This window comes from Hirundo rustica, chromosome 5 (genome assembly GCF_015227805.2).
Source record: "Hirundo rustica isolate bHirRus1 chromosome 5, bHirRus1.pri.v3, whole genome shotgun sequence".
Taxonomy (NCBI): Eukaryota; Metazoa; Chordata; class Aves; order Passeriformes; family Hirundinidae; genus Hirundo; species Hirundo rustica.
In genome coordinates, this window is record NC_053454.1 from 26,206,678 (window position 1) to 26,233,315 (window position 26,638).

At 36.6% G+C, this 26,638-nt stretch overlaps 1 protein-coding gene across 6 annotated transcripts in view; it reads left to right on the top strand.

The window, feature by feature from the left end:
- The window catches only part of DCUN1D4 (defective in cullin neddylation 1 domain containing 4), a 38,125-nt gene extending 17,495 nt beyond the window's left edge, over window positions 1-20,630 (top strand). For 5 of the 6 annotated variants that reach the window (XM_040064066.2, XM_040064070.2, XM_040064063.2 and 2 more), the window contains 8 exons: window positions 535-649; window positions 9,844-9,938; window positions 12,208-12,278; window positions 13,804-13,895; window positions 14,702-14,810; window positions 19,070-19,174; window positions 19,624-19,726; window positions 19,837-20,630. In XM_040064066.2, coding sequence (XP_039920000.1) covers window positions 535-649; window positions 9,844-9,938; window positions 12,208-12,278; window positions 13,804-13,895; window positions 14,702-14,810; window positions 19,070-19,174; window positions 19,624-19,726; window positions 19,837-19,892 — 746 coding nt within the window. In that variant the 3' untranslated portion in view covers window positions 19,893-20,630. The remainder of the gene's footprint in view (window positions 1-534; window positions 650-9,843; window positions 9,939-12,207; window positions 12,279-13,803; window positions 13,896-14,701; window positions 14,811-19,069; window positions 19,175-19,623; window positions 19,727-19,836) is intronic. The other variant, XM_058420601.1, reaches the window with a different exon arrangement.
- Window positions 20,631-26,638: the final 6,008 nt, after the last annotated feature.

Below are 26,638 nucleotides of genomic sequence, written 5' to 3' on the forward strand. Positions count from 1 at the left end.
CTGCAAAACAACAACAACAAAAAAAAAACAACTCCCAGGAAAAAACCCCTCTTACCAAAGAACAAACTAAACCTTTCCTACCTCTTGCTCTCTGTATCACAAAAAATTTGGGGCTTGAAAAGGAAGGGTTCTGTTTTCTAGAGGTAGGTGTTTGCTCACATCTGTATTTCAGAAAGCAATGATCAACTCTCTGAAGCTGAGATTTGAATAAATGTCTAAAAATAAGGATGGCCCTTTGAGGACTTAAATACTTCTTCAGGATAGTGTGAGTTCTTGACTGCTGTTAGACTGAAGTAATGCTAGTGCTACTGTACATTTTGGTATAGTACTTTTTACCTTAATGGAAACCTGGTCATGGAATACCATGTAAAAGTGAGATGAATTTTGCTATTGAAAGGAGACCATTTCTTTTATAATTTTTAAAGCCCCTAACTTCATTCCCTTCCCTTTGTAATATGCCTATTAGTGGACACAGTTTAACTGGTCTGCAACAGTTTCATTTCTTTGTGCTGGTGTTTTTAATTTCCTCTGTAGGAAGTCTTCGGTCTTGCAGTTCATCAGACTGCTTTAGTAAAGTGATGCCTCCAAGGAAAAAGAGGAGACCTGCAGCAGGCGATGATTTATCTGCTAAGAAAAGTAGACATGATGGGTATGTCATCTTACCATGAGCTAAGACTGATGGAATATCTAAAGTTGAATAGCTGATATATCATGTGTTTAAATACTAATGGGAATTACATTGAAATTTACTTGGTTTCTCAATGTGGAACCATAGCTGGTGATTGAACTGTGGGATATTAATAAGCATATGTAGGTTCACTTTGCATCTCACCTTTCTCTAGATGTACAAGAAGCATGTAGGGAACTCCTACTTGCTCTAGCTGCCAGCTGTCAAAATACATACTTGTTTGTTCAAAAACAATTTCTAAGGGATACAGTAGTAATTTCTCATATATATGCATGAGATCTGGGTTATGTATTATCAATCTCTAGCCTGTCAAAAAAGTGAATGTAGTTATAGTCCACTCAGCTCTTGAAATCCTGCTAGTCTCTCTCTGTTATGTTGTTGAATATATAAGGGGAAGTTGCCCAGGTAAGGTGATAGCTTGTGGTTCAGCGGTTATTGGGGTACTTCTCACTGGACAGTAGAAGCCAAATAAGTTCTAGAGTGTGCATGAAAAGTGTATTCTTTTGGCATAGGTATTGGATAGCCGAGACCTCTGCAAGTGTTGTATTTGCAGTATGTGTGTTAAGTGACTCATTCAGAAACCATTGAGTGTACTCCTTGTGTGCAAGAATATTTATGTGGGCTAAATTCAGAACTTGAGGCAGTATAGAACTGTACACTCCTGCATGATAGATGCAGGACTGTTGTGTTGTTGGTAAGTGGCTTATTCAGCTAGAAAGTTTGCTTGGCACTGCATCAATCAGTAGAATTTGGGCTCTATTATATTCTTGTATTACTGGTGTCCCAGAACACATGCTTCCATAGCAAGTACCTTCAGGGGGGTTAAAAGAGGCATTTTTCTCCTAACTGTCAGCCTGAAATCAGGCTGGGTACTTTCCTTTTTATACTCTAGCATGAGTAAGAAAAATACTGGTAGCCAAATTAAGCCTCTGGTCATGCCCCTATAACTCCATTGTGTTTAATAGGGTTGCACAACTGTAACTGCACTGGAATTTATTAAATGATCTGTTGATGCAGAAGAAAGAGGTTGAAATCTTTCATTGCTTTGTAACCCTAACTAGAACAAAAATGCAATTCATATTCTTAATATTTTTTGTTGCTTTTGAGAAATAATGAAATATAAAAGCTGAATAGTTGATAGGGGACATTACAGCTTATTCAAAGGATAGGCATACAGTGTGGAAGCAATATGAGGATGGACCATTTCTAGAATATATAGAGGTTCATAAAACTGAATTTTACCTACCTTAGCCAAGACACTGATGATAGAAAAAAGCAACCCCCTAAAAAGTAAGCTTGCCTGTATGTAAGAAATACTGATTTGTGTAATTACATAAGAAAATTATAAACCCCTGATTTTTTGCTATATGAATACTAGATAGTTGTTTTTAAAGCTTGTGAAAAATGTAATTTGAAGGATTCTTTTTATATCTGCCTCTCAGTTTATTACTATTTGATCTAGTCTTCATTTGACTGCCATGTAATCCTTTATTGAAAGGAAGACCTCAGCCTGCTTTTAGAATTGGAGGAGAAACTAGATGTTAGTCATGAACCATGGGGTAATATCCTCTGTTGTGGTTCCAATTTTTATCTGACTGACTTCCTGTAAAGGTTTTTTAGCTTTCTCTGCTTCCTAGAGTATTTCTTTTGTTTTGGTCTTCAAGAAAACAGTTTATTATTTCAGCATGACTGGCAATATGAAATTATGTGCTGGATAGTCAGCCCGGTCTTGAAGCTGTATTTTCTTTCAAGGAAGGATTTTTACCCCTGTAATCTTCTGTGAACAGGTTAGTCAAAAAACTGTCTCCTACTTCCGTGCTTGTTTTGTCAAGTGGAGTTGATACCTGTCAAGTTTGGTTTTTGGATCAGACATCTCACTTAGTCGAGCAGAAATCAGTCTGAAATCAGGAAACTCTACAGCAGTGTGCTGTAGCATACCTAGTTTGTAAAGCCAGTTCTTCTTACACTGTGTGCAGGGAATGCTAGATAGTAAAAGTAAAACCAGTGTGGATAGTGGAATGCCAGTTTATAGAATAAGGGGCTCCTAGGCACAGTTCTCAGCTTCTGGTTTAGAGACAGACTTCCTAGAAGTTGCATTCTAGTAACTCAGGATAAGCCTTCACAGAACATTAGTCTGTGTGGATTCTGGATGAAGTGAAGAAAGGCAGTCAGTGTCTGAAAACCTACACAGTCCTCTCCAGAAGAGACTGTATTTCCTAACAGAAGTGATTTGTCACCTCAAATGCTTAATGAAATGACATAATTTTTTGTCTGTTTCTCAGTTACACTGGCATATTTATAGGGTGAACATTAACAAATTCAGTGATTGCAAGTCTGCTGTTTTCAGTGTGACAATATTGGGTAGTAGTCCAAGGATTTTCAAGGGATGTCATCATTAATGGTGTTACTGCAGCTGAGACTGAATGTTGATGATTTCTCCTGGTTTGCACATTAAAAAATGTATTTTTTAAAATCTGTAATGGAGTGGTTTTTTAGGTGATATTTTCAGTCTTCACTATTTTTGATTCATTCCTATGATCTCTTCAAATATTACAGTAATATTTCAGTAGGTCTCTATGCTGAAAGAGAAGATTGTTTAAGTTTATGACTTAAAGAGTCCTAAGAAATTGTCTTATACCCTTAATTCCAGGCTGTTAGGAATACAGCGTCATCTCAGAAGCATTAGTGGAATGCACAGGCAATTGAGGAAAAACATTTGTAGGGACAAACCTAGTTGTGGTGAAATTATTTGGAAATGCTGATCTAGTGCATAGGCTGATTATGGAAGACTCCAGACGTTCATTAGTATTCCACCCTTACATAATAAGAACTTGAATTCTCTTAATTAGTCTTCATAGCATCACCACGAACCATGCATGAATGCAGTGTTTCAGTGGGAGGGAATTTTTCTACCATATGATGATGTATGATAAAAAGAACTCAGTGTTTTATAGATAACAGTAAGATTTATCTTGCCTTAAAGAATAGCTGTTGGAAGTAAAGAGTTGAGCACATGCTAACCTGAACATAATGACTTGAAGACGTAGTTTGTATTTTCATCTCAGTGTCACAGTCTTGACTTTATTGTACTTAAAACTACTGTCACAGTATAGAGTATTCTCAAATTGGAGTTAAAATTACATTTCCTGTATGTTGTTCTTCCATCACTGTGTTAAGCATCTTGAGAAAGGTAAAGCAAGATTCATGTAAAGATGCTTGCTAGGTAAAATGATAGTCCTCACTGGGTAATTGTCTTATGCTGCTTATCTGTTGCACAATATCTAGCCAAATTAGGAAAAATGAGCTGTGTAATATAATGTCTTATATGTTGACAGTGTCATTTAAAAAATAATTCTACTCCTTATTTTGGAATGACATTGAGGGCAAATGTCTTGCAGTAATGGGTGTTGTCAGCTTAGGAGGATGAAAACTAGGAATACTTATCTGCTTCCCTGAAATTTATGTTTTCAAACAATTAGATAAATGTTTTCAATCAATTTGCCCTTGTGTGTGTATGAACCACAAAAGGGCCTACTAACATGAAAAACAGATTTTCTTTATTGGATAATAATCTCCATACTCTATAGTGGAAAAATGTAATTTTTGAAAACAGTGTCATTAACACGGGATGTACTAATTTTCAATGTTTTCAAAACCTTTGGTATTGAGGGTAGGTTTGGTTTTTATTCTCTTGTTGCTTACTAACTGGTTTGGTTGTGCCCCATGCAAAGTGCCTGTGTTCCCAGCTGTCATAGATATGTAGATCTTTTCCCCTGAAGTACGGATTTTCAGGTACACACAAGCATAATTTTTCCTTTTTTCATAGCTCTTCAGTGCACTTCCCTTAAACTGGACATGTGACTATCAGCATGTGTGTTGTTACATATGCTCATTAAGTAAGCCTGATAAAGTTCCAAGCATTTAACAGTTTAGAAATGACTGTAAGTCTTTAAACAGGGAGACATAAGGTACATTCATTCATAAAACTTAATAGTCAAGTAAGTTGGTCCCAAGGGTTGCTTTAAACTGTTTTTGTCATATCTTGCAAATTACAACACATCTCTTCTCCCACCCTTCTGTTTCTACTATAGTTTTAATGAAACTATGGCTAAAATAATGATTGTGAGTGAATAGATAAGGCTTTATTAAAATATTTTCATTGTGCTGAATTGAAGAGAATTCTGAGCCAAAATTTTAAATTAATTAATGGAAGTACTATGGGACATCTTCAATCAAAAATCAGCACGTTTTGAAATATAAATAATCTGGAAGCACTTAGTTACTCAGTTCAAAACTCAAACAAAATTCAGTGAAGATTTTGACTAAGTTCTGGTTGGTTAGAAACAAAGCTTGTGTTGGTAAATTTCTTGATGTCTTCATTCAGTAAGCACTGACCATCTGAAATAAACAGGCTGTAAATCTTCATGAGGTTAACTTTTGACTTACCATAATAAAATGTAGCTTTTTTTCCCATGCCCTTTTCTTTTCTTTTTCCTCCTCAATGGATTATTACCAGCTTCCACCATGAAGAGAAAGTTTTGTGCCACCCAAGCTCCATGTTTTCACTGATCTTGGTTTAAGTGTTCTGGAATTACACAGCCTGCAGTTGCTTCAGTGGGAGGGGCTGTAGGTGGAGCTTTAGCCACCTCCAGTACCTGTGAAACATGCTCAGGGCAGTAGCTAACCCAGCTTTGAAGACTGCAGTGGGTTGAAGAGAATTGCCCTTACCTTGTTCTTTTTGCTGGCAGCAGCCAGCAACTCTTAGAATGACTTGCCTAGTCATCTCATGATAGCTGGGTGGAATTTTCATGCTTCTGCTTTCCCACCAAATCAGTTAGGAGGAGGAGAAAATAATTTGGAAAAGATGTGGGTGACCATGTATTCAGAGAAGCATGACATGCCTAGACACTCCATTTTAATTTTTTTTGTTGATGTTTGCCTATAGAAGTTCCGGTTATATTTACATTGTCTTACCTTTTTTTCTGGTATGTTACAATTCCCTAGCTCACATGGATATTTCAGATATAAGTTTAAACACAGATGTTATGAGTCAGCTCTTAAGTCATGATGGAGGTGCAAGCATCTCTGAGAAAATTACTACATTTTGATGTGGTTAAGTAACTGAAATCACTTTTACAAAATCTAGACATGTTATCTCATGTTGCTTTTGCCCTGCCCTGTCCCACATTCTTCCCTGTCTCTAGCTGACAAAATGGCTGTTAGACAGGGATAATAAAAAAAGAAAAACCTAAATGCTCCTTACTGGAATAGTTGTTACGAATAAATTGTATATTGCTGTCACTGTCCTAATAGTGTCATGCTAAACTAAAAAAATACTATTTTTCAAGTGAAGATTTTTCTGAGTTACAGTACCTTCATGTGTGTTTCATCTGAGAGGCAGATACATACTTATGCCTGTAGATAATACTTTTTTTTCTTCCGGTTCCTGATGGATATCATGTCATGATTCAGAAATGGAAGGGTAATTCTAAAAACAAAGGTTCTGAGTGTGGTATTGTCTGGTAGTGACAGGTATAGCAGACACTCCGGGTTAAAATTATGCATGTACCTTTCTAACTGATGATGGAGAAAATGCCCTTTAGCAGTCCTGTCTCAGTGCCAACATTCCTTGACAGTGTGCAAATTCTGGTAGCAAAAATATCAGATATATTAATGATATTAATTTACTCTTCCATTATGGAAGGCATATTTTTGAGTTTTTTACTTTGCCCCTGTGCCTTGTCCCCCCTACCCCACCCTTTATTTTTTTGAGCAGTGCATTCTTTCACATCTCTGGTGTGACTGACACTGCAGTTTCCTCTTACAGACCATCAATATAGAAGCAAATTACCAAGCAGGACTTGGTTGGCATGATGGTTGTGCATCTGTTTGAAAGTACTGGTGCTGGTCATATTGAGGAAGTTGTGAGCCATGGGAGACTTGCTGTTTGAAACTCAGATCTGTTCAGTGGATGTTTGGTACTCCCAATGTATTCAGAAACCTACCCTGTGCACTCTGGCAGTGTTTTTTTCTGCATAGCAAGAGATGCTGTCATTAGAACAAAGACCAGGCACGTCATCTTGCAGTATATACTGAGAAATTCCACACAGACGAGGAATACTGCAAGATATAAAATGAATGCCAGATGTGTCTGGAAGTTTGCATTTTTCTCCTCTGCAAATATGGTTCTTGAGATAATCAAATACATATTAATCATGGTTCAGTGGATGTAATTCTTGAAAATACCCTTACTCTGTGCCACCAGATTGAACCAAGTTGTCCTAGGCTGAGTAATCTCAGGTACTTGTCTACTTACTTGTTTACATCTTCCCACTCATCTTGCTTCACTAGGTGCTTCAAAGATAAGGAGTCTCTTGCTAGTAGAAATAGCTGGCTTGGCTAGGCTAGGGTGAGAAACTCATTTAATGTTTGACGTAAGCAGGGAGAGAAAGGGTTTGTCTTTATACATGAGATCACTAATTCTGGCCATGGACAGTCTGTTTTCATTATAAATGTGATGTCATGTCACCTGCACTGTTAATTCATGTCTGACTAATTAACTTGTAGCAGAGAGTGGAATAGTTCAAGATTATATCCCTTTTGACTTTATTTTCTGAATTGGTGAACTGGCACAAGCTGGAATATCTGTAATCAGTTCTGGTTTCTCAAAAATCAATCTCCAGTGGTCAGGTATTGAGCTTTTTGAACAGTCATAAGTTTGAGGTGAGAGCATTTTCATTGGAGTTATTTGGCTGTATGTGGGGCACACGGACTTAATGATTAGTATTAATAATTAATTCTTAAGTCACTTAAACATAAGTGACTTTTAATCTGATATCAGTTGTCTGAAATTCTTCTGCTATGTGCATATGCAGAGAATGTATAAAAATGGCTGCTTTTTCTATTCTTGCTCACCATTCCTGTTACACATACTGCTGTCACTGATATTTTGTTTCAGGCTGCAGTATTTAGCTCTTCCATTTGTAGATGCAGGAAACCTTTTTTTTTTCCTGAAATACCTGAATGACTTACAGCTCTGTCAATAAGTCTGTTTCTTGAGAGTTCCTTCTTAAATGCACTGTTCACATACTGACAGCTTAACATGTTGATGATTTACATGAACAAGCAGGGCAAGGCAATTGGTTATCATCTCTTTGTAAGAAAAAGCATTGAGTCTTGTGATAAATATCTTTCTTTGTGAACCTCATTAGCTTTGCCATATCCTCAGTTCCAGCAGACTTCTTGAATAAAGAGAATAGAATAAAGATGTTGACTAGCTCCTGCTACAGTTTCCAACTTGGTATTCTACTTGGTGTTTGTCACGTTTGTTTGTGACAAAAAAGGGGATACTGAATAATTAAGACTTTTGCCAAAGTGGCAGAATGCCTCTTTTCTTTGTCTTGATTGCTCTGAATTCAGAATAGCTTAAAACTTATTGGACAGTCTTTCATAATCACAGTTCATTCTGCAAGTATGAAAATGTTATCAGATTTATTTAAGAAAAAGTTATTCCAACTCAGACTTATACCTTCTGGATTAGCTCTTTACTTACTGAGCAATGCTGACAGCCTTTTCCTTTGCAACTTCAGTAAAGCTTATGCAAAATAGGTAATTCAAATAATAGTGTTGCCAAAATGAAAAACCCCCAAACTTAAAATTGTGAGTATATGAATATGTGTTTGAAACACACATGGCTGACGTTCCTATGCAGTGTTCCAGTTTGTTGCAGATCAGTTTGTTTCAGTACAGTATCAATTTTTCATAAGAACGTTCTTAAGACCCTCATTTGTATTTGTCTTCCAGTTAGCAATTTATCATTTTGTTCTGACTAGTATTACTTTTCTAAAGGCTAGCTGCTTTAAAGGAACTATGACAGTAAACATGAAATATTTCTTTGAATTCCTGTCAGAATGATCTGTGTGCCATTAACTTCTAGCTACAGTTCCTCACAGCTGATAGTTGAGCTAGGTGAGACTAGTGGGATCAGTGAGCTCATAAATCTTAGGTGTCTTTTACATGTCTTTCTAGAAGAACGAAACAGTGATGAAATCAGCTCCAATTAATTTCATTATTCAAATGGCTTAAAAATTATCCTTGAACCAGTTAGCTGCTTCATTGTCTTCCCCCAGCAGGATTTGACATTGTGGGAGGAAGCTCTGCATGCTTGGAACACTTACAGAGCTGTTCTTGGCTACCTCCTCTAGACTAAACCATTTATTTGTTGCTCTTTTCAGCCTTTATGAGCCCAAGCTACTGAAGAGTGGTGGAAATGGATCAGAGAATGCATATGCAGCAGTGGATAACTACTTGGACTGCTGAGTCTCTTTCCTCTAACAGGCACAAATGATATTGTCCCTGTTTCAGGTCAAACTGGGGGAGTAACCCTTCAAATTCTGTCATGTTTTCTGTGCTTTAGGTGTTTCAGATACTGAATTTGTTTCCGTAGAGTAGTTAAAATTCCTTACGCTTCTTGTTGAAGGAGAAGAATATTACCATGCTGGTAGTCTCTGTGGAAGGGGGCCAGCTTTTCAGATGGTTCTTTACTCCATGATGAATAATGTTCCTTGAGTTACTGTCGGTGAGGGCTTCTAACCTTTTTTCTGTGGTTCTTTTGTGCTACCAACTTAGTGGCTTCAGAATAATATAAGCGTAGGGTTTGTCTCTTTTGGCCTTTATGCCTTCTAGAATCTTTTCAAGGCGGCAAAAGGAGTATTTGCAGTTTTCTTTAGTTAATAATTCAATGTGCACAAAGTAGGGGTGCACCTAAAGGTGCTTACTGTATTTACTGTGACATGGAATTACTCTGGCCTTAGACCCACAGCTGGATTGACTGTGGTAACTGGTGGTGTAAGGCAGGGCCTTACTCTGAACTTGCACAGAACAATTTGGGGTTGAATTTGAGCTAAACTGGATTTGTTTTAAGGGAAGGCCCTTTACATGGGTAATGAATAAAAATCAGTGGAAGTATGACAGAGTGAGCAAAGTATTTAGCTTCAGTGGTTCTTAAGCAGTGTTGCAAATGACCTGGATATGAGGACAGAATGTTGAGTAAACTGAAAGGAATAATGTTTCTGCTATGAGTGGCTGTTGACTAAAAGATTGCCTTTAAAAAATATTGATGAATTAATTACTTGTTTCTTTTTCTTTTTTCTAAGTATGTATAGAAAATATGATTCAGCTAGAATAAAAGCAGAGGAAGAAGAAGTCTTTTCAAGTAAGAGATGCTTAGAATGGTTCTATGAATATGCAGGTAAGTGCAAAACGCAGATTTCCTGCCAGTAACAATTGAATTTGTATTGGAATATGAAAATTGCATTAACCGAGCTTTCAGAAGACTGAATGTAAAGGATTTTTTGTAAAAGTATTAGAGAAACTTTCCTTTATCTTATGCAATGTGAGGTCGAAGAGTTCAAGGTTCAGTTTTGTCTTCGTCTATATCCTATAAAAAGAGTACAGAAGGTGTACAATGTGAAATGTTTTGGACCATGTATACTATTCAAATCTACATTTAAAGTTGTACTTCTGTTGAAAATGTTACTACCTCTGTCATCTGCCATGTTAGTGCTGCATAGTACAGAATTAGACTCAGAAGTGGTGTCTTTTCAATTAAAAAAACTCATCGGGAGAGGGAGGTAGTCACACTGCTTTTGTTCCTGCTGAATCTGGTGCTTAGGGTTTAGAAGTTAGAAGTGAATGGATTCAAATATCCCATACTAGTTTTATCAGATAGTTTTCTGTCACAAGGTCTAGAGAAGGTAGCCTGTATTATTTATTTTTGCCCTTGTGTATGAGAACTTTCTTCAGGCAGTACTTCTAGGAATGTTAATTGTGGTCTGTGGTCACAGAAGATGATCCTTTATTAGTGAAGTTGGTTATAGTATTTGTTTCCCTGCACGTGTTTTCTGAAAGGAAGAATTTGATGTATGGGGCAAAATGATCTCATGACTGTAAAGACCAAAAAGAAATGAAATAGATGTTTAATGTCATCTTGCAGTTTTCTGGTGCTGTCTTGGATAACATGTCTAACAGCTTGTTCTGTCTACTTTTTAAACATAATGAAGAGTGACTTAATTTGATGTAATAAACTTTTTTTTTTCTCCTAATAAAATTATATAAATGAAATGAAATACTTTGAGGTCTCACTTGTCTGTGGCAGTCTGTGAGAGGAGATTCAGACAAATTCAAGCCAAATCTAACCTGTTAGATTGTCTGCCTTTCTGACCAGCTTGATTTATTTTTTTACTCTAGCAACAGGCATGACTCATTTTTGTCAAGACTTTCATGGAAAGAAAGGATGAAAGGAAGGCTGTTTGTGAAAGAACTTTGGGGTTTCCACTGGATGCACACACCAAGATAAAACACAGAAAAGTGGAGAGTACGATTCTGTTTACAGTATTGAGTAACATTCTAAAAATTGAATTTTCAAGGAATAATCTCTTGTGTTCTTGCTTCATAAGTCTTCTTTATGTACACAGACAGTTGATACTGTATTTGAATTTTTTTCCCTCCCTTGGTGTGTTTTTGCATTACAGAATGAGTCTTTTTAAAGGGTGTTGTGTAAACTCTGAGAACAGAGAGGCTGTTATGAGAAGATGGGAAAAGACATTAAACCTGTTATTTAGAATAGATCACCTAATAATAAAATACAGATTGATCTTCCCTTTATAAATTCTGTTTTACTTGCATATGTCATCTTTATATTGGAGGAAAGTAGGCATTTAGGCCTGTATTTTTTTTTCCAAATGACCCCTTTTAAACATAAGTCAAATAATTCTAACAAAATAGTTCAAATAGTTAAAATGTATTTAAAAATAGAATAGCACAGTACAGTTCTTAATGCCTGTATATTTTTTCAGTAGTATTATAGAAGTTACAGATAGACCGTTTTATTAGTAGTACATTTTAATAGCATTTATATTTTGAATATTTTTTTCCTTTTAAGTAGGCAAAGAAATAACTGCAATTCATTATTTCCTTCCCATTGTAGTTACTATTAGTCAAATAATGTGTGGCCATGGTGTAGCAATATGAATAAGCAAAATAGCATTATATAAAAGATAGTATATGAGACAATGAGGAATGAGATACTGGGAATGAGAATGTCTTATATCCTGTGGAGCTGTACATCACGTTTTTATATGATTTGATCTTGTGATAACAGTAGAGAGTCCAACCAGGGAATGTGTTTTACTGGCTGTCGTCCACTCATTTCAGTGGCAATATTACGTGAGTGCTCTGTTGGTCTTAAGTACATTATTAAAACTCCTACTAATTTACACTTCCAAGATTATATCAGTAAGCAAGTAGAAAGATTGGGAGGGATGAAAAGTTGTTTTACAGTTTTTCTGTTTTCAAAGGTGAGATAAATATTTAAGTGTATTCTGTATTACTGTTAGTAATTGTGAAAATATTTATTTCATGTCTGTATGAAAGGTTGCACTGCGTGATTGTACTTCTTTGTACGTAAAGGACGAGCTATTTTAATTTTTAGAGGTCAGTAAAATACGTTTTGTTTGCAGGCACAGATGACATTGTAGGGCCAGAAGGTATGGAGAAATTTTGTGAAGACATTGGAGTCGAACCAGAAAATGTAAGTTCAGAATCCATTTTATAAAAGCCTTATCTGCTGTGGTGTGCATGAGCTAGTATTACAGTTCTTGCTTTTCCACCAAGAATAAAAAAAACCCAAGAAATATAAACCAGGGAGGTTTTGAAACACATTTGGGAGCAACTTGCCATTATTTGAAATCCCAAACTGTCAACCTGTAAAGCCTCGATTTGTCTTCACTGCTACCCCTACTTTCACTGCTGCCCGTTCTCTTTCACTTTAATGCCACCAATCTTCAGTCTCCCCAGAAAAAGAGAGATCTAAAAAAAGAAAAGAAGAAAAAAAAAAGCTGATGATTGTCTTTTCTGAAACAATGAGGCAAGATTTAATATATCAACTAACAAACAAATAGTGTTTCCTAGGGTTTTCTAGGACAAAGAGATTTCAAATATTATGGGCAGTGGAGGCACAACCATTATACCATTTCAAAAAACAAATATAAGTGTATTTACAGGTGCATATTCTGTATGAGAAGTGTGTATATTTATATATATATATAAAGAAGTAAAATCTAAAAAGCAATTGTGCATTTTGCAGGCTTTTTCCTATTGCCTAAGTTTTGTTCTTTAAAAGCATTTGAAAGTCCTGTCTTTTGCAGAATTCATGGAGCATATCAGTAAATGAGAACTGTGGCTTTGAAAGATGTACTGGAAAATGAGATGTAATTTACTAATTTCAGAGTTTAGGAGAACAATAAATGTTGAGGTTTATGCAGACACTTGGTTGCATAAGCAAGTATTTTGATTTTGCATTTTAAGTTGTACAGAGCTGCACTAACCTTAGCTAGTCAATGGCCGAGTTGCAAATTTAAATGACTTGATTGTTTTTTTTCTCCAGGTTGGCAGGGTCAGTTAACCTGCAAGTTTTTCTTTCATATATTTGTCAAAAGTGCTTTCTTAAGTTGATGAATAAGATAATAATCTTACAATATTGCTTTATCTAAATTCATTTTTTGGTCTGGTCTTCTGTGTGAGATGTGAAAAGGACTCTTTCCTTTTGGGCAAAACTGAAGTATTTATGTATCAGCCTATGTTTCGATGTTTGTGTATTAATGTTAGTTCATCTAGATTTACTTATCTGCTTGAATTGTGGGATCATTATTAGCTTTCAAATAATAAAATTTCTTGGGATGCAGGTGATGTTCATTGAGATGAGAGTTTAACAAATGTCAAGTATAACTAGTCAAACTGATACTGAAATTTTGTAGTTACTTTGGGAAACCTTTTCTGTAGCTTTTGCACAGAAAAGATGACCGATAACTTGGGTAGATGTTCACTCTATATATTTGCACTGTTGCCTTCTCTTTGTTTGGATTGTGTATAGGTTTCTCACTTACCGGGCTTTTTTAACTTCTAAAATGGTGTAGCCTATTTTCAGTTCAGTTCTGAACTTTCCACTCACACAAGTAAAAGCATTTGTAGCCCACTAAACAGTGGTTATTTGTAAAACTCATGGATCTTCTTGTTAAATTCTCAGTCTCCATTTTTTTTTTCTCTCTTTAAAACAGGTAGTTATGCTTGTGCTAGCATGGAAGTTGGATGCACAAAACATGGGCTACTTTACATTACAAGAGTGGTTAAAAGGAATGACATCACTACAGTAAGTGCCTGGAAAATTCTCTTAAGTTTGTTACAGCAAGCACAGCTTTTCAGAAAAAACACACTTTACTGTTTTGACTCATAACACCTAAAGCAAAGAGCTCTGCCATGGAGAAGGAGTCACAAGTTTTTGGCCTGATTTTTGATGGTATGGTCACGTAACAACAACTTGAAACCTGATGTTGCACATTTAAATACAGTTGGATTAAAAAGTCTGCAGTCTCAGTAGAAGAGAAATATCATGATATTTGACATTTTGTCCCCAAGGACACCTATCTTTGTTGTTGGATTGCACATATCTTTTAGATACTGGTATGTTGTGAGTTATTTAAAACACTAAACAATACAAACTCTTTCTGTAACTCGGCATTGTTCTTTCTAAGAGTTGCTTTCTCCAGTTAAGAGCCTAATCTTATGGCAAAATTAACATAGATAAAGTTGAATAATCATGTTTCATAGAGAGTTGGAGAAAGAATGAACTGTTTTAACTTACTTTCCAGAAGAGAATTACTAAAACTGTGTTTGTCATGCATGGACAAGCTCTTAGTTTTGTATGCTGGAGAGTGCATTTTTTACCAAGCCAGTCAGTCCCAGAGTAAGGCTTTGATACTTTATCTAAATTTGTTTCACATTAGGGGTTTAATAATGCCTTTTATGCAGACATACTCAAAATCAGAAACATGCCTCTGTACAGAGTGATGTGTTTTGAACGGGTTAATGGGGATACATGTTAGAGATTCTTTCCTGGAACATCAGACATCTCAATAAGAATGCAGACTCTAAACTTACTTGGTGCTTGTTTTGTAGGTGTGATACTACAGAAAAATTGAGGAATTCTCTGGATTACTTGAGATCTTTATTAAATGAGCCTACTAATTTTAAACTTATTTATAGATATGCCTTTGACTTTGCACGGGTAAGTATTGTGCATTTGAAATTAAAAACTTTATTGTCATAAATAATAATTGAACGACCATTCTTCTAAGTTTGTTTCTCTGAAGGTGCCAGTCAAGATTGCTTCTAACAAGTGGTACCATTTGTGTTCTAAAACAGTGTATGCAAGATGTCAAAACTGGAAAAGTATATAGGATGTGTAATACTTTGTGGTTTAGTGGCATGTTATGTCTCTGCTTCAAGCTATTTTATGACTTCAGGGAAATCATTTAGGCTCCATTCTGTTGTATGTTGGAGCTTTAGCACTGAGTTCCCCATACTTTAATTGCTGTGGTTTTTCTTACTCTGAATTTTATGAGCATAAATATATTTAAAACAGGAAGGCACTTCACACATTTCAATCGCTGGTAAAAATTACATAAATACTGATTCACAAGATTGTTGGAATGGCTTTAATGATGTTTTCAGTATTTATTAAAGAATACTCTGAAATCAGTCTTCCTGCTGTAAAATATGCTTTAATGAATGGAACCTATACATAAGAGTATTTGTACCTGGAGAGAGTAATAAGAGAACTTTATTTTCTGAAATAACATTTTGAAATAGAATTTAGACATCCATTTTGCTAATGTGGTGGAATGTATAGAAGATTTAACATAAAAAGCTAAAACTGAACCTTAGATTCCAATGCAAGAGAACTAAAAATACTAAGGAAACTTGCACCAAAAAAAGTAGCCTGAGAAAATGAGAAAAGTAAGAAGAAATTGAATTGATAGCAGTTCTGATAGTCTCTCATTAGCAACTCAGATTTTTGGTACCTGAGTGCTTTCTTCATCTCAGCATTCAGATTTCTGGTAATTCACTTTTAAACGAGGAAACTTGCAGCTGAATATAAAAAAATGCATGGTATTTGTTAGTATGAGAGGAAAAGAGAAATATCAACCTCTTAATTCCTTCTTTGCTGTATGAAGCTTTATTCTGCCGGTTTTGCTCAATGTAAAATGCAAAGGCATTGCCTAAGAAGTTCAAGATTCTGATGAAATAGTTGGGATAAGAGCAAACCTGCTGGAGCAGGTTGATGGCCTGTCAAAAGTAAGTGCGGATACTTAAAAGGTGGATAGTGTGTGTGTTCTTTTGAAGAGGTACCAAACTGGTGTGACAAACAGTCATCTCAAAAAAGGATTTAAACATTGAGACACAAGTGCTGTGACTTCATTTGTGACAAGAAGCCCCTGCAGATTACAGAACTTCAAGTCATTGACATAGAAACTGGGGAATATTTGGCTAATACGATTTTTGAACTTTTGATACTACAGACTTGTGGAAAGTTTACAGAAGAATGGCATCCAGTAAGAATAGAAAAGAATAAAGGCAGATATATTTATAGATGCCATATTAAACTGGACATAATTTTTTTCAGTGTCATTTATGTGATTGATAGAAAAAAGCTGATGGTGTCACTTTCAGGAGATTGTATAATTTCTATCTTAAGGATAATTCTTTCAGGGAAGCGCTCTATGGCAAAAACCCACTTGTCTAAACTTCCTAAGTTTTAAGAGAAATATTTTTGAAAGAGTCTGTTGATTTGGCATTTAAAGTTAGTTTGTGAATAAAAATGTGTCATCAAGGTTTCATGTGGCATGCACTATTTCAGTCAGCATAGATTTAAAGAAATAATTTAAAACACCATATGTTGATTTTAAGCACAAATACATTCCGCAATCCATGTTTGTCCTTGTTTTTGCCAAATTTGAGAACGTACAGATGAGTGTATTATATGGCTTAAATAGATCTCTAATGTGAAATATTAGGGGGAAAAATCTCAGGAAGACTGCCTAGTATAAAACAAATACTCAGATAAAACAGAGTTTGTTAATAAATTCCTTCAACTGTGTCCAAGAAATGTAAGTGTCTAGAATGTATGCTATGAATGCAGTTGCATCATCTGTCATGGCAGATGTGCCATTAGGCGATTGGAGGTGGGTAGAAATTTGTTCTGATCAGTAGCCAGAGAGAGAGAATGTAGAAATGTAACAATATAAGGCATGAAAAACCAGTGTGGCCAAAGTAAAGGCAACAGAGCCCGATTTCATTAATACTTGAGTATGTGGGAAGAATTTAGAGTATAAACAGTAGGTAAAATAAAATGTATTCTGACAGAAGCATTATTTCTGCTTAGATGTATTTGTGACAGAAGTGTGGATGGGCTTTGGAAAGAGAATTAGTTTTTGGAACTTTTTGAGGTTGGAAATAAGTGAAAGATTTATATCATATTAGTACAAAAATGCCTTTGCAGCTTTCTTTTTCATCTTTATTACTTATTGAAAAGCTTTGTTCATCATGGAATTTACTTTTTTTCTCTAAATCCATCTTGGATTTAGTACCAGAATGCAAAACAGTTTCTCATGTTTTCAGAATTGCTGGTTCCGCACTTTCAAAACAAATCTGCATTAAATTCTGTCTACACAATTTTAGAATTGAGGAATATTTAGAATGAGATGAACATAACCTTGTGACTAGGGCATTCAGCTGTTGACTGAGAGCTGGGATTTTGCTCTGTCACATCCTTCCTATGTGATGGAAGACAATTCAGTTACATTTTGAGCTTGGTTTTTAATAAAGATGTGCATTCTGTAACACACAGAACTGCATTTGTACAGGTAAGTCATAGGGCTCTATTCCCTTTGTTGTGGGCTGCTAGCTTTCTTGCAGTGATCTGTTAGACACTCTCTGCATCCAGAATATCCCTGTTTGGGATATGTTCTGGTGGACAACAAGCTGTCCATGAGCCAGCAATGTGCCCATGTGGATGAGAAGGCCGATGGTGTCCTGGGGTGCATTAGGAAGAGCATTGCCAGCAGGCTGAGGGAGATGATCCTGCCCCTCTACTCAGCCCTGGTGGGGCCACATCAGGAGTGCTGTGTCCAGCTCTGGGCTCCTCAGGACAAGAGAGGCACGGAGCTCCTGGAGCAGGTCCAGTGGAGGGCAATGAGGTTGGCTAAAGGATAGGAGCAGGGAGGGTGTCAGAGAATGGAGCCAGGATCTTCTCAGTGGTGCCACAATAGGACAAGAGGAATGAGCAGAAAGTCATACACAGGAAGTTCTACCTGAATATGGGGAAGAACTTTTCTGTGCAGGTGACCACACACACTGGAGCAGAGTGCCCAGAGAGGTCATGGAGTCTCCCTCACAGGAGATACTCAAGAACCAGTTGGGTGCAGTCCTGTGCCCTGTGCTCTAGTGTGACCCTGCTTTAGGTGGGGGGCTGGACCTGATGACCCACTGTGGTCCCTTTCACTTACCCATTCCATGATTCTGTGATGCCCTGTCTTTTCTTAATTTAGACTTTGCAGTCTGCTGTCATGAATCCATATGGAGAACAAGGTCTATATTAGCTAAGACTGAAGTGTATTTTTTGTGATTTCATTAACGTGAATTCGTAGCTCGGTGCTCCAGCCAAGGCATAAAAGTGTGGGGGTTTATGTCTCATCTCTCAGCAAAATTGGTTTAAATTTGTGATAACAAATGTAGGTGAATAAACTACTTAACAAAATGGAATCATACGCATACGTGTTACTTTGAGATGTGCAGAGGTTATGTTACTAAATATTTGCCACTGATTAACTAACCTGCTGGGTACAGATGCTGCTTTTACTTAGCAGAAACAAAAAAAAGTCAGCCCTTAAGCTTAAATATACTGTTATTACATTAAACTTAAACTGGGCAGTCCGGAGAGGAGTCTCAATGTGCTAGTATATTATATTCTGTCTGCTCATTTGATAATTTAATGTGAATTTCATGTAACCAGTTAGAACAACAGAACAAGGATCCTCCCTTGGCTCGCTCTCGTGTAGTGAAGGAGGTGTAAAGTAGCACTGAGAGTCTGTTGGCAGTCCAGGTAGTTGTAATGGCAGGGCAGGGAGTGGGTACAGCACTGCTGTTGAGAGGCGTGCCTGTGCAGAGGGTTCGTGCAAGCATGGCTGGGGGTCTGGGGCTATTGCTTGCTAGGGAGATCAGAAGGCAGAAATGACCTTATGCCTCATCTGCCATAGTGGTGATGTTTTATTGGGAACATCTATAGAGAGCAACATCTCTGTATAACACTTACCTATAAGGAAGGAAATTTTACCGGCAAGTTGTGTTGTATTAAAAACCACTGTTAAATACTGCTATATACTACTGTTATATATTTGTTGATTTATTTTGTCCATGGGTGAGCTGTGAGGGAAATGAAAAATGTGGAATTCATGCTCTGTTTTCCTTTTTGACCTTTTCATGCAGGAAAAGGACCAGCGCAGCCTAGATATCAATACTGCCAAGTGTATGTTGGGCCTTCTTTTAGGAAAAGCATGGTCCCTTTTTCCAGTATTTCATCAGTTTCTAGAGGTATGGAATTGAAAACGGAATGATGGGATTTTTTAATCTGTCTTCTCTAATACTTTTAACTTGAGGTAGAATGAACAGCTAAGAATGCTGTGTTCTGATTTAGGAAAGAGTAACCACTGAAGCAGCACATGCAGCTGGTGATCTTTCCTTTCTTCCTTTTTTCTAAATTCCTGTGCTGTTAAGATTTGTGCAATGAAGAACAAACTACAGAATGTTATTTATTTGCTTGTGGACTTTATTTTATTGCTGTATGCCCTGTAAAAGATGTCTTAATCAGGGGCATGATTCAACACCAGTTTAAATATTTGCTGGTTTAATCCTTTTTAGTTTTAGATTGCACATACAGTTTAAAACAATAATGCATCACAGTTTAAATTTGCTGTAAGAAAATCTGAGTTTGATGCAGTTGAAAATACATTTCAGTAATTTCTATTTCTTGCCTCAAGCAGCAATCAAAGTACAAAGTTATCAATAAGGACCAATGGTGTAACGTTCTTGAATTCAGCAGAACAATTAACCTTGACCTCAGTAACTATGATGAAGATGGAGCCTGTAAGTATTACCATATGTTGATGTTCTAAAATAACTTAATTTTCTGAGCTTAATCATTCGGCGTCCTTTTACAAAATTTTGTAAAATACAGTTATTTGATCTCTCTGCAGGGCCAGTATTGTTGGATGAGTTTGTGGAATGGTATAAAGGAAAACAGATGACATAGGAGTTTAACTATGCACAGCCACTCAAGAGTCACTGTTACCACAGTTATGTCAACCATTAGCCATAAACTGCTATTTGTATCAAAGTGCATGCTGCTTTTCTTGCACTGCATCCCTTTGGCAGGGAACTTTTGATGTTTGCTATTTAACAAGCTAGCTATGCTTGCTGTTTAGCATTGTTCTCTTTGAAGGCTGCTTTGCATTTTGTATTTACACTATGAATTGGTGAACTTGCCAGAGTCTTCACTGTGATTATGTGTATATTGCTGTCTAAATTTTGTATATGTGTATAAAAAAAGGCTTCACCTAGGAATTATTTCTGCAGAAATGTATTGTAAAAATAATTTTGTGGCATATTTCTAATCATCACCTACATGTCTGTTGGAACTTTAAGTATTTTGTTTTTCTTTTGGTCTTAAATGTAGCATTTCAGACTTTTTGGACATAGTTATGTGAAGAACTAGTTTCAATATTACTATTTGAGATGCCAATTTCTGAGAAGAGAAGACATGCTGTGATTTCTTGCACCAGAATTCGCCAAACCTGACCTAATGCTTTATAGGAATGAAACATTGGTGTCTTAAAAAATATATATACTTATAAATATTTAAACACTGTAATAGTTGTACATGCCACAGATGTTTTCCATTCGAAGGAAAAAGTACTGACTTTCTAATGTTAAAACTGCAGTAGTCATTACAGGTACAAATGAACAAATTAAAGTACCTTTTAAAAATGGGTTTTAGACTTTTGTAAATTGCCTTTGGCATACTTCTTTTAATTTTTGGTGTACCAAGAGTGTTTGGTCTATGTTGTGATCTAGTGACCCAATGACATTGAAAGTTCTAGCTGAAATTAGTGGTTTGGGGAACAAAGTATGCTAACCCCTACAACAGACATAATAAAATTTTGGGGATTTTTTTGTTTGTAACGCTAGTCTTTCCAAGGGCCTCCAGCTTCGCGTTTCTAAGTACTTACAAATACGATATCGGAAAAAATATGATGTTGAATAGTCAAAATAAAACATTTTCATTCCTGTTGGGGATTAAAGTTTCCTGGCAGAATGTCCATTGCAGGCAATGGGCATGTAAGGCACCAGCATTAAATGACAGTACTTTTTAGTAGGGACCACTGCCTGTTTCACTCATCTCTTTATTTGTATGGGATGGTTCTAGTGATTACTTTGGGGGAAAATGAGTGAATGGCATAATGTTTAAGTTCTGTAATTTTGTCATGTTGTCTTTGCCTTACCCTTCTATATTAAGTAATGTTAGTGTTGATAATTATAAATAGGTCCTTAAAGTATCCGGTGCTATTAAACTTTGAACCGTAAGGGTTTATTAAAATGTTATCAATTCATGGAGCATTTAGCAACAAAGGGCCAATGGGTGTTTTGGAACAACAAATTTTCTGTAGAAATATTTTAAAAGGTATGGCAGTCTTGTTATTTCCCTAGAATGTGATCCAGAGAAACAGGATGAAAGCATTTTATGTTGAAAGTGAAATTTTCTTCTGTGCTGAAGGTTCTGTCCTTGCCATCATGTCAGGAACAATTGGCATTGACTTGACTCCTTTCGGGATTAAGCCTAGTTTAGCAAAAGCACATTGGTTTGCTGCTCTGGGCCAGGAGGTTGTAATTGTGGTGCTACAGGTGGTCACTTGTGTTCAGATCTGTTTGTTATTGTTCTTGGTTTTTGTTTTTCAAGCTCAGCTGCCAAAGACAAAAACTGTGTGTCTGTGTATATTTGTATATACATAAATATACAATATACATGCATATACAAAACCTAGAATTTCATGATGCTAAGAAGAAAATACTACCTTTCCTGTGAAATAGCTACATTTGGATTTCTGTAATTCTAAATAGTGCTTTTTAAAATTAGTAGTGGTAAAACATACACAGTGCTTTCTCATGTACTAATGCACATCACCTTAATTCCATGTTTGATGCCAGTTTGCACAAGAAATTAATTGAGTAGAGTGTGGTATTTAATGTTTACAATAAGCCTCTTAAGAAAACACACCTTTTATTAAGACTTCGGATGTAAATGTGTATATTACAATAGTATTACTGTAATTAAATACCAGTGGAGCTGCTGGTTTGGTTCTTCAAAGAATGAACTTAGAAGCAATATAACTTTTAACATTAGGCCAAATAGTGATTGCGAAGATTTTAAGTGAAAGAAGTGTAATTGTTCTTAAAACACTAAGCTAGCTGTTGCCTCTAGGAAACTGTTCAGCACAAATTGGTGTGAATCCTGCAGCAAATACAAGTTTATAAAAAAGGTTTGTATGTCACAAATAACTGAGCTTCCACTAATGGAAGCAAGAGCCAAAGACACTTTTAATCTATTACTGTTACAGGTATAGCTTTCATATAACAGGGTTGACAGAAATCGGTTCAGCCAGGTGTTGGCAGTTTTGCAAATGTTTATCAGAATAAAAAATTTAGTTAAAAGCAAAGAAACAGGGAAAGAAGCCTCAGAAAGTACTTGTGCTGTATAAGCAAACAAATGGGGTTTTTAATTTGGGTAAAACTAATTGGGAGTGATTGGAAATGAATCAGATGCTGCAAATTTTTTCTTCCATTTGAAACAGTATGACTCTGTAGCCATCAGCAGGTTTATAAACGTGCATCTTCATAAAGTAAACCACAGATTCAATGGCAGCTAGTAGAGACAGCTTTACTGACATTTATAGTGAACAAATGGACTAAATTGGACTTGTGTTGTTTGATGAGCTTCCCTGTGCTATCCATCCTGCTGGTTTTGCTATATATGCTGATAAGAAGAAGATCCTAACATTTCCTGCTCCTGTATATTGGAGAAACTTTTAATAGGTGTGGAAACTTAGCTTACCTAGTCAGTTAATCTAGTATTAGTACAAATGTAGCATTTGCTTTTTTTGTTTGTTATGCCATCAAATAGCTGACGTAGATTTTTTTGTTGTTGTTTGATTGTGGGCTCCTCCACCAACCCTTATGAAAAGTAATGTACAAAATATGATGTTTTCTGGGACAAGACACTGAGAGGTCATTCCTGAAAAAGTGTCATGGGTCTTGTGCTAATGTTTCTGGTGTACTGTTACTGAGCTTTTAGCAGAAACTTTATGATCAATGTACAGTTCATTTTTGGTATTTGGGAGATGTAAATTGGAAAGATAGTTAGTGAAAGGAAAACAGTGTCCAGAGACTATAGCAGTTGATGTTCTTTGATAGATGACAAACATTTGGAGCTCTTTGGACTCAGTAATTTTTTCAACCTAAATCTCAGGGTCTTTTCAACGTAAATGATTCTGTTAAGACTATTAATCAGAACAGTCCATGAATTAAATTTCCTTCTAAAGCAAAGTGATACTAAGTGTTTAAAGTATTAATATACTTCTCTATCACTGTTGTTTCTTCACTTTTAATCTTTTCTAAGGAAAGCAAGTTGAAGAACATAAAAATTACTGAAACAATTTATGTACTTAAGTTTTCAGATAAAGCCTCTTTAAGGTTGTCTTTAAGCTACAATAAATACTTGGATTATCTTTGTGTAGCCATTTCTGATTCTGTAGAGACTTCTCCCGTTTTACCAGAAACATGTGTGTTTTATTTAATCAGGAATATGCTCTCACAATCAAAATTAGTTACAGCTTATTGCTACTTCATTAATGTTCCCAAGTTACTATTTTGGAGGACAAGAAATGGACTTCACTTGTGTTAAGGTTTTTCCAGATGTCTGTTGACCCTTAGTCACACGTCTAACAAATTGTTTGATACTCTTGGAATTTATATAGGCAGTTTTAAAGGTTAGCTTGTGCCCTGGTGTCATTTATAGCTGCTAACATACCTCTTTCTAGGCCTTATATTTTGTCTTTTCATATTGTTCTAAAAGTATATAGAATCCACCCACAAACTGAATAGTTTGTTTTCTATAAATGAGACCAAAATTCAGCTTTTTGTTTGTCTTTTAATTCCTCACCCGCTCCCCCACTATGTGTGTTTGCATATGTACGTGTCAAAATAGCACCTATTGACACTGCTGTTGCAGGAACAGCAGTTAACCTGTAACTGTGAATGCTTTATGTCTTAGTTATTTGGATATTACATAAATAAGGAGTGCTAAACTTCTGTGACTCACAATATGATGAAAATACTGTTATGCCACCTAACATGAGTTAATCCAGTTGAATTTTTTTTTTTAGGTCTTTTCATGGTGTTGTAAAATGGCATCCCACAAATAAACAGTATTTGTGTTGGTTTCAGAAACTGACTTCAGATTTTTCTGTGATTCATACTTCAGAAATTCTCGTATGTGAACATACATCAGCAGGCAGCCTTTATCAAGTATTAACAGAGAATTTGTGTGTAGGATCTTGTTCCCTTTGTTTCTAATAGTAGAGAAAATCAGTATTTAGCACTGTTGAGAAGAGGTACGTGTTTCAAAAAGGTTATGGTTTCAAGTGCAGTATGTCAATGTAAAACAACACTGTAATACAAAAGTTTTCAACAATAAGTCAATTTGAGCAGAAATGTCACAAGATAAAATTTTACAGAAACATAATTTTTACTTAGTCATCTTGGTCCAGCCTTTTGACCCACAAGCTCCTCCTAGAAAAGCTGTAATGTATGGACTGGATGAGAAGATAGGTGGACTGAAAACTGAAAATTGTAAGCCCAGAGAGTGGTGGTGCAGAGCAAAGTCTGATTGGAGACCAGTAATTAGTGCTGTACTCCCAGGGTCATAGCTGGGTCCAGTCCTGTTCAACAGCTTCATTACTGACCTGGGGGATGGGGCAGTGTCTCCTCAGCAAGTTTGCTGATTCTACAGAGCTGGAAGTAAAGCTGGAGGATCATACTGCCTTCCAGAGAGAAGTGACCTGACAGGAACTACACAAGTTTCATACAGGAGAAGTATGAAGTCCTGGTGCTGGGGAGGAACAACCCCCTGCACCAATATCTGCTGAGGGCCACCCACCTGGAAAGCAGCTTGGCAGAAAAGGCACTGGGGGTCCTGGTGGGCACAAAGTCAGAGACGTGCCAGCATCAAGTCCTTGCTGTGAAGAAGGTGAGTGGTTCCTGGTCTGGTTCAGAAAAAGTATTGCCAGCAGGCTGAGTGATGATTATTCCCTCCTACACAGCACTGGTGAGGCCACACCTGAGTCCAGTTCTGGGCTACCAGAGACACTGTGACATTCTGGAGAGGGCCCAGTAAAGGGCCATGAAAATAATGAAGGGATGGAAACTTCTCTTCTATGAGGAGAGGCTTACAGCTGCTCAGCCTGGAGAAGAGAAGGTGCTGTGGGAAGTGTTACTAAAGTATTTAAATATCTGAAGGGAAGGTGTAAAGTAGACAAAGATTCTTCAGTCAGTGCCTAGTTACAGGACCAGAGGCAGTGGGCATAAACTGAAACATAGGAGGCTCCATCTGAACATCAGGAACCGCTCTCTTTTTCTGTAGGCGTTGCCATGCACTGTTACTGAGTCTGTCCTCAGAGATACTCAAAAGCCATCTGAACACGGTCATGAGCAACTGGCTCTAGGTGACCTCCAGATACTGCTTCCAGTCTTGACTTAAAATTACTTGAAATGAATGTATTTACATTGCAATTAGAATATTGTAATGCAGAACCTATCCTGAAGAAGTTTTTCGTTGTGCTTATGTTTCTGATGAAAGCTGGGATTCGCTTTGCCAGTTCTCAGAACGTAGGCTGTTGCTTACCTGTATTTATCAGAGGGGGTGAGTCACAATATTCTCTACCATGAAAAATTTACTACTACTATCCAAAAAAGATTCTTTCGTTGGTTATGTGTAGGTTAAATGTGCATGTCTTCTCCTTATATTTTAGGGTTATTTTCCAGCGCAATTTTCAGTGTATTCAGAAAAGATTGAAATGCTTTGTACCTACAGCAAATTACTTGATAATTATCAAACTATTACAAGTATGTGTTTGAAAAATGAGGGTTTTGTTTCCTTATGATTACTGCTTTTGAAGTTCTTGATCTCCTTTTCTGTATTTTTTTCTGTCCTGATTCACTGTATGAGGGATTCTGTGTCCTGTCGATTGTGGAGCTCGGCAGGCTTTTGCCCTGTGAGAAGGGTGTGTCCAGACTATTGCCAACATCCTCTTGGCTGATTGCTCATGCTTCATTTACAGATTCATACAGTGTACACTCAGGCACCTTTTTTATTGAGCTTATTTTGTGACTTTGTCTGATTACCCACAGTCAACTGGGATAGTAGCAGCAGTGGGATCCCTACTAGTGTAGGTGTCCTAGAAAATTCTCAGTGGCCAAATAAGCTAAATCAGTTTTCAGTGTGAACAAGATACAGTGGATGAAATGTAAAGAAAAGTGAAGATGCAGTCTTGGGGTCAGTGTGTGTGGGACTGCGTAACTAATTGTGTACAGAAGGGCATGCTAACATGGGCTGGGTAGGGAGGAGCAGAGTATGGTGAATACTGTGTGGAGGTCACAGAAAATACAAAGCTTTTGTATTAAAGAGCAATTGCTAATGAAATGAACTAATATGAAGAAGAGGCAGCTAAGTGTTTGGATTTGAATGAAGAAGTGATAGTAAGAATGGAGAGATGAGTAGCAAAGGATAGTGGCAAGATAAGGTGCAGATATGAATGAATACTTCACCATACGTTAAAATACCACTATAAAAGAGCTAATTTACTTTGTCTGACAAGAACAGAAACTTTTCTACAACTTCATGGCATAAAGGGAATTTTAGAAATCCTGCGGCTTCTCACAAGTGGT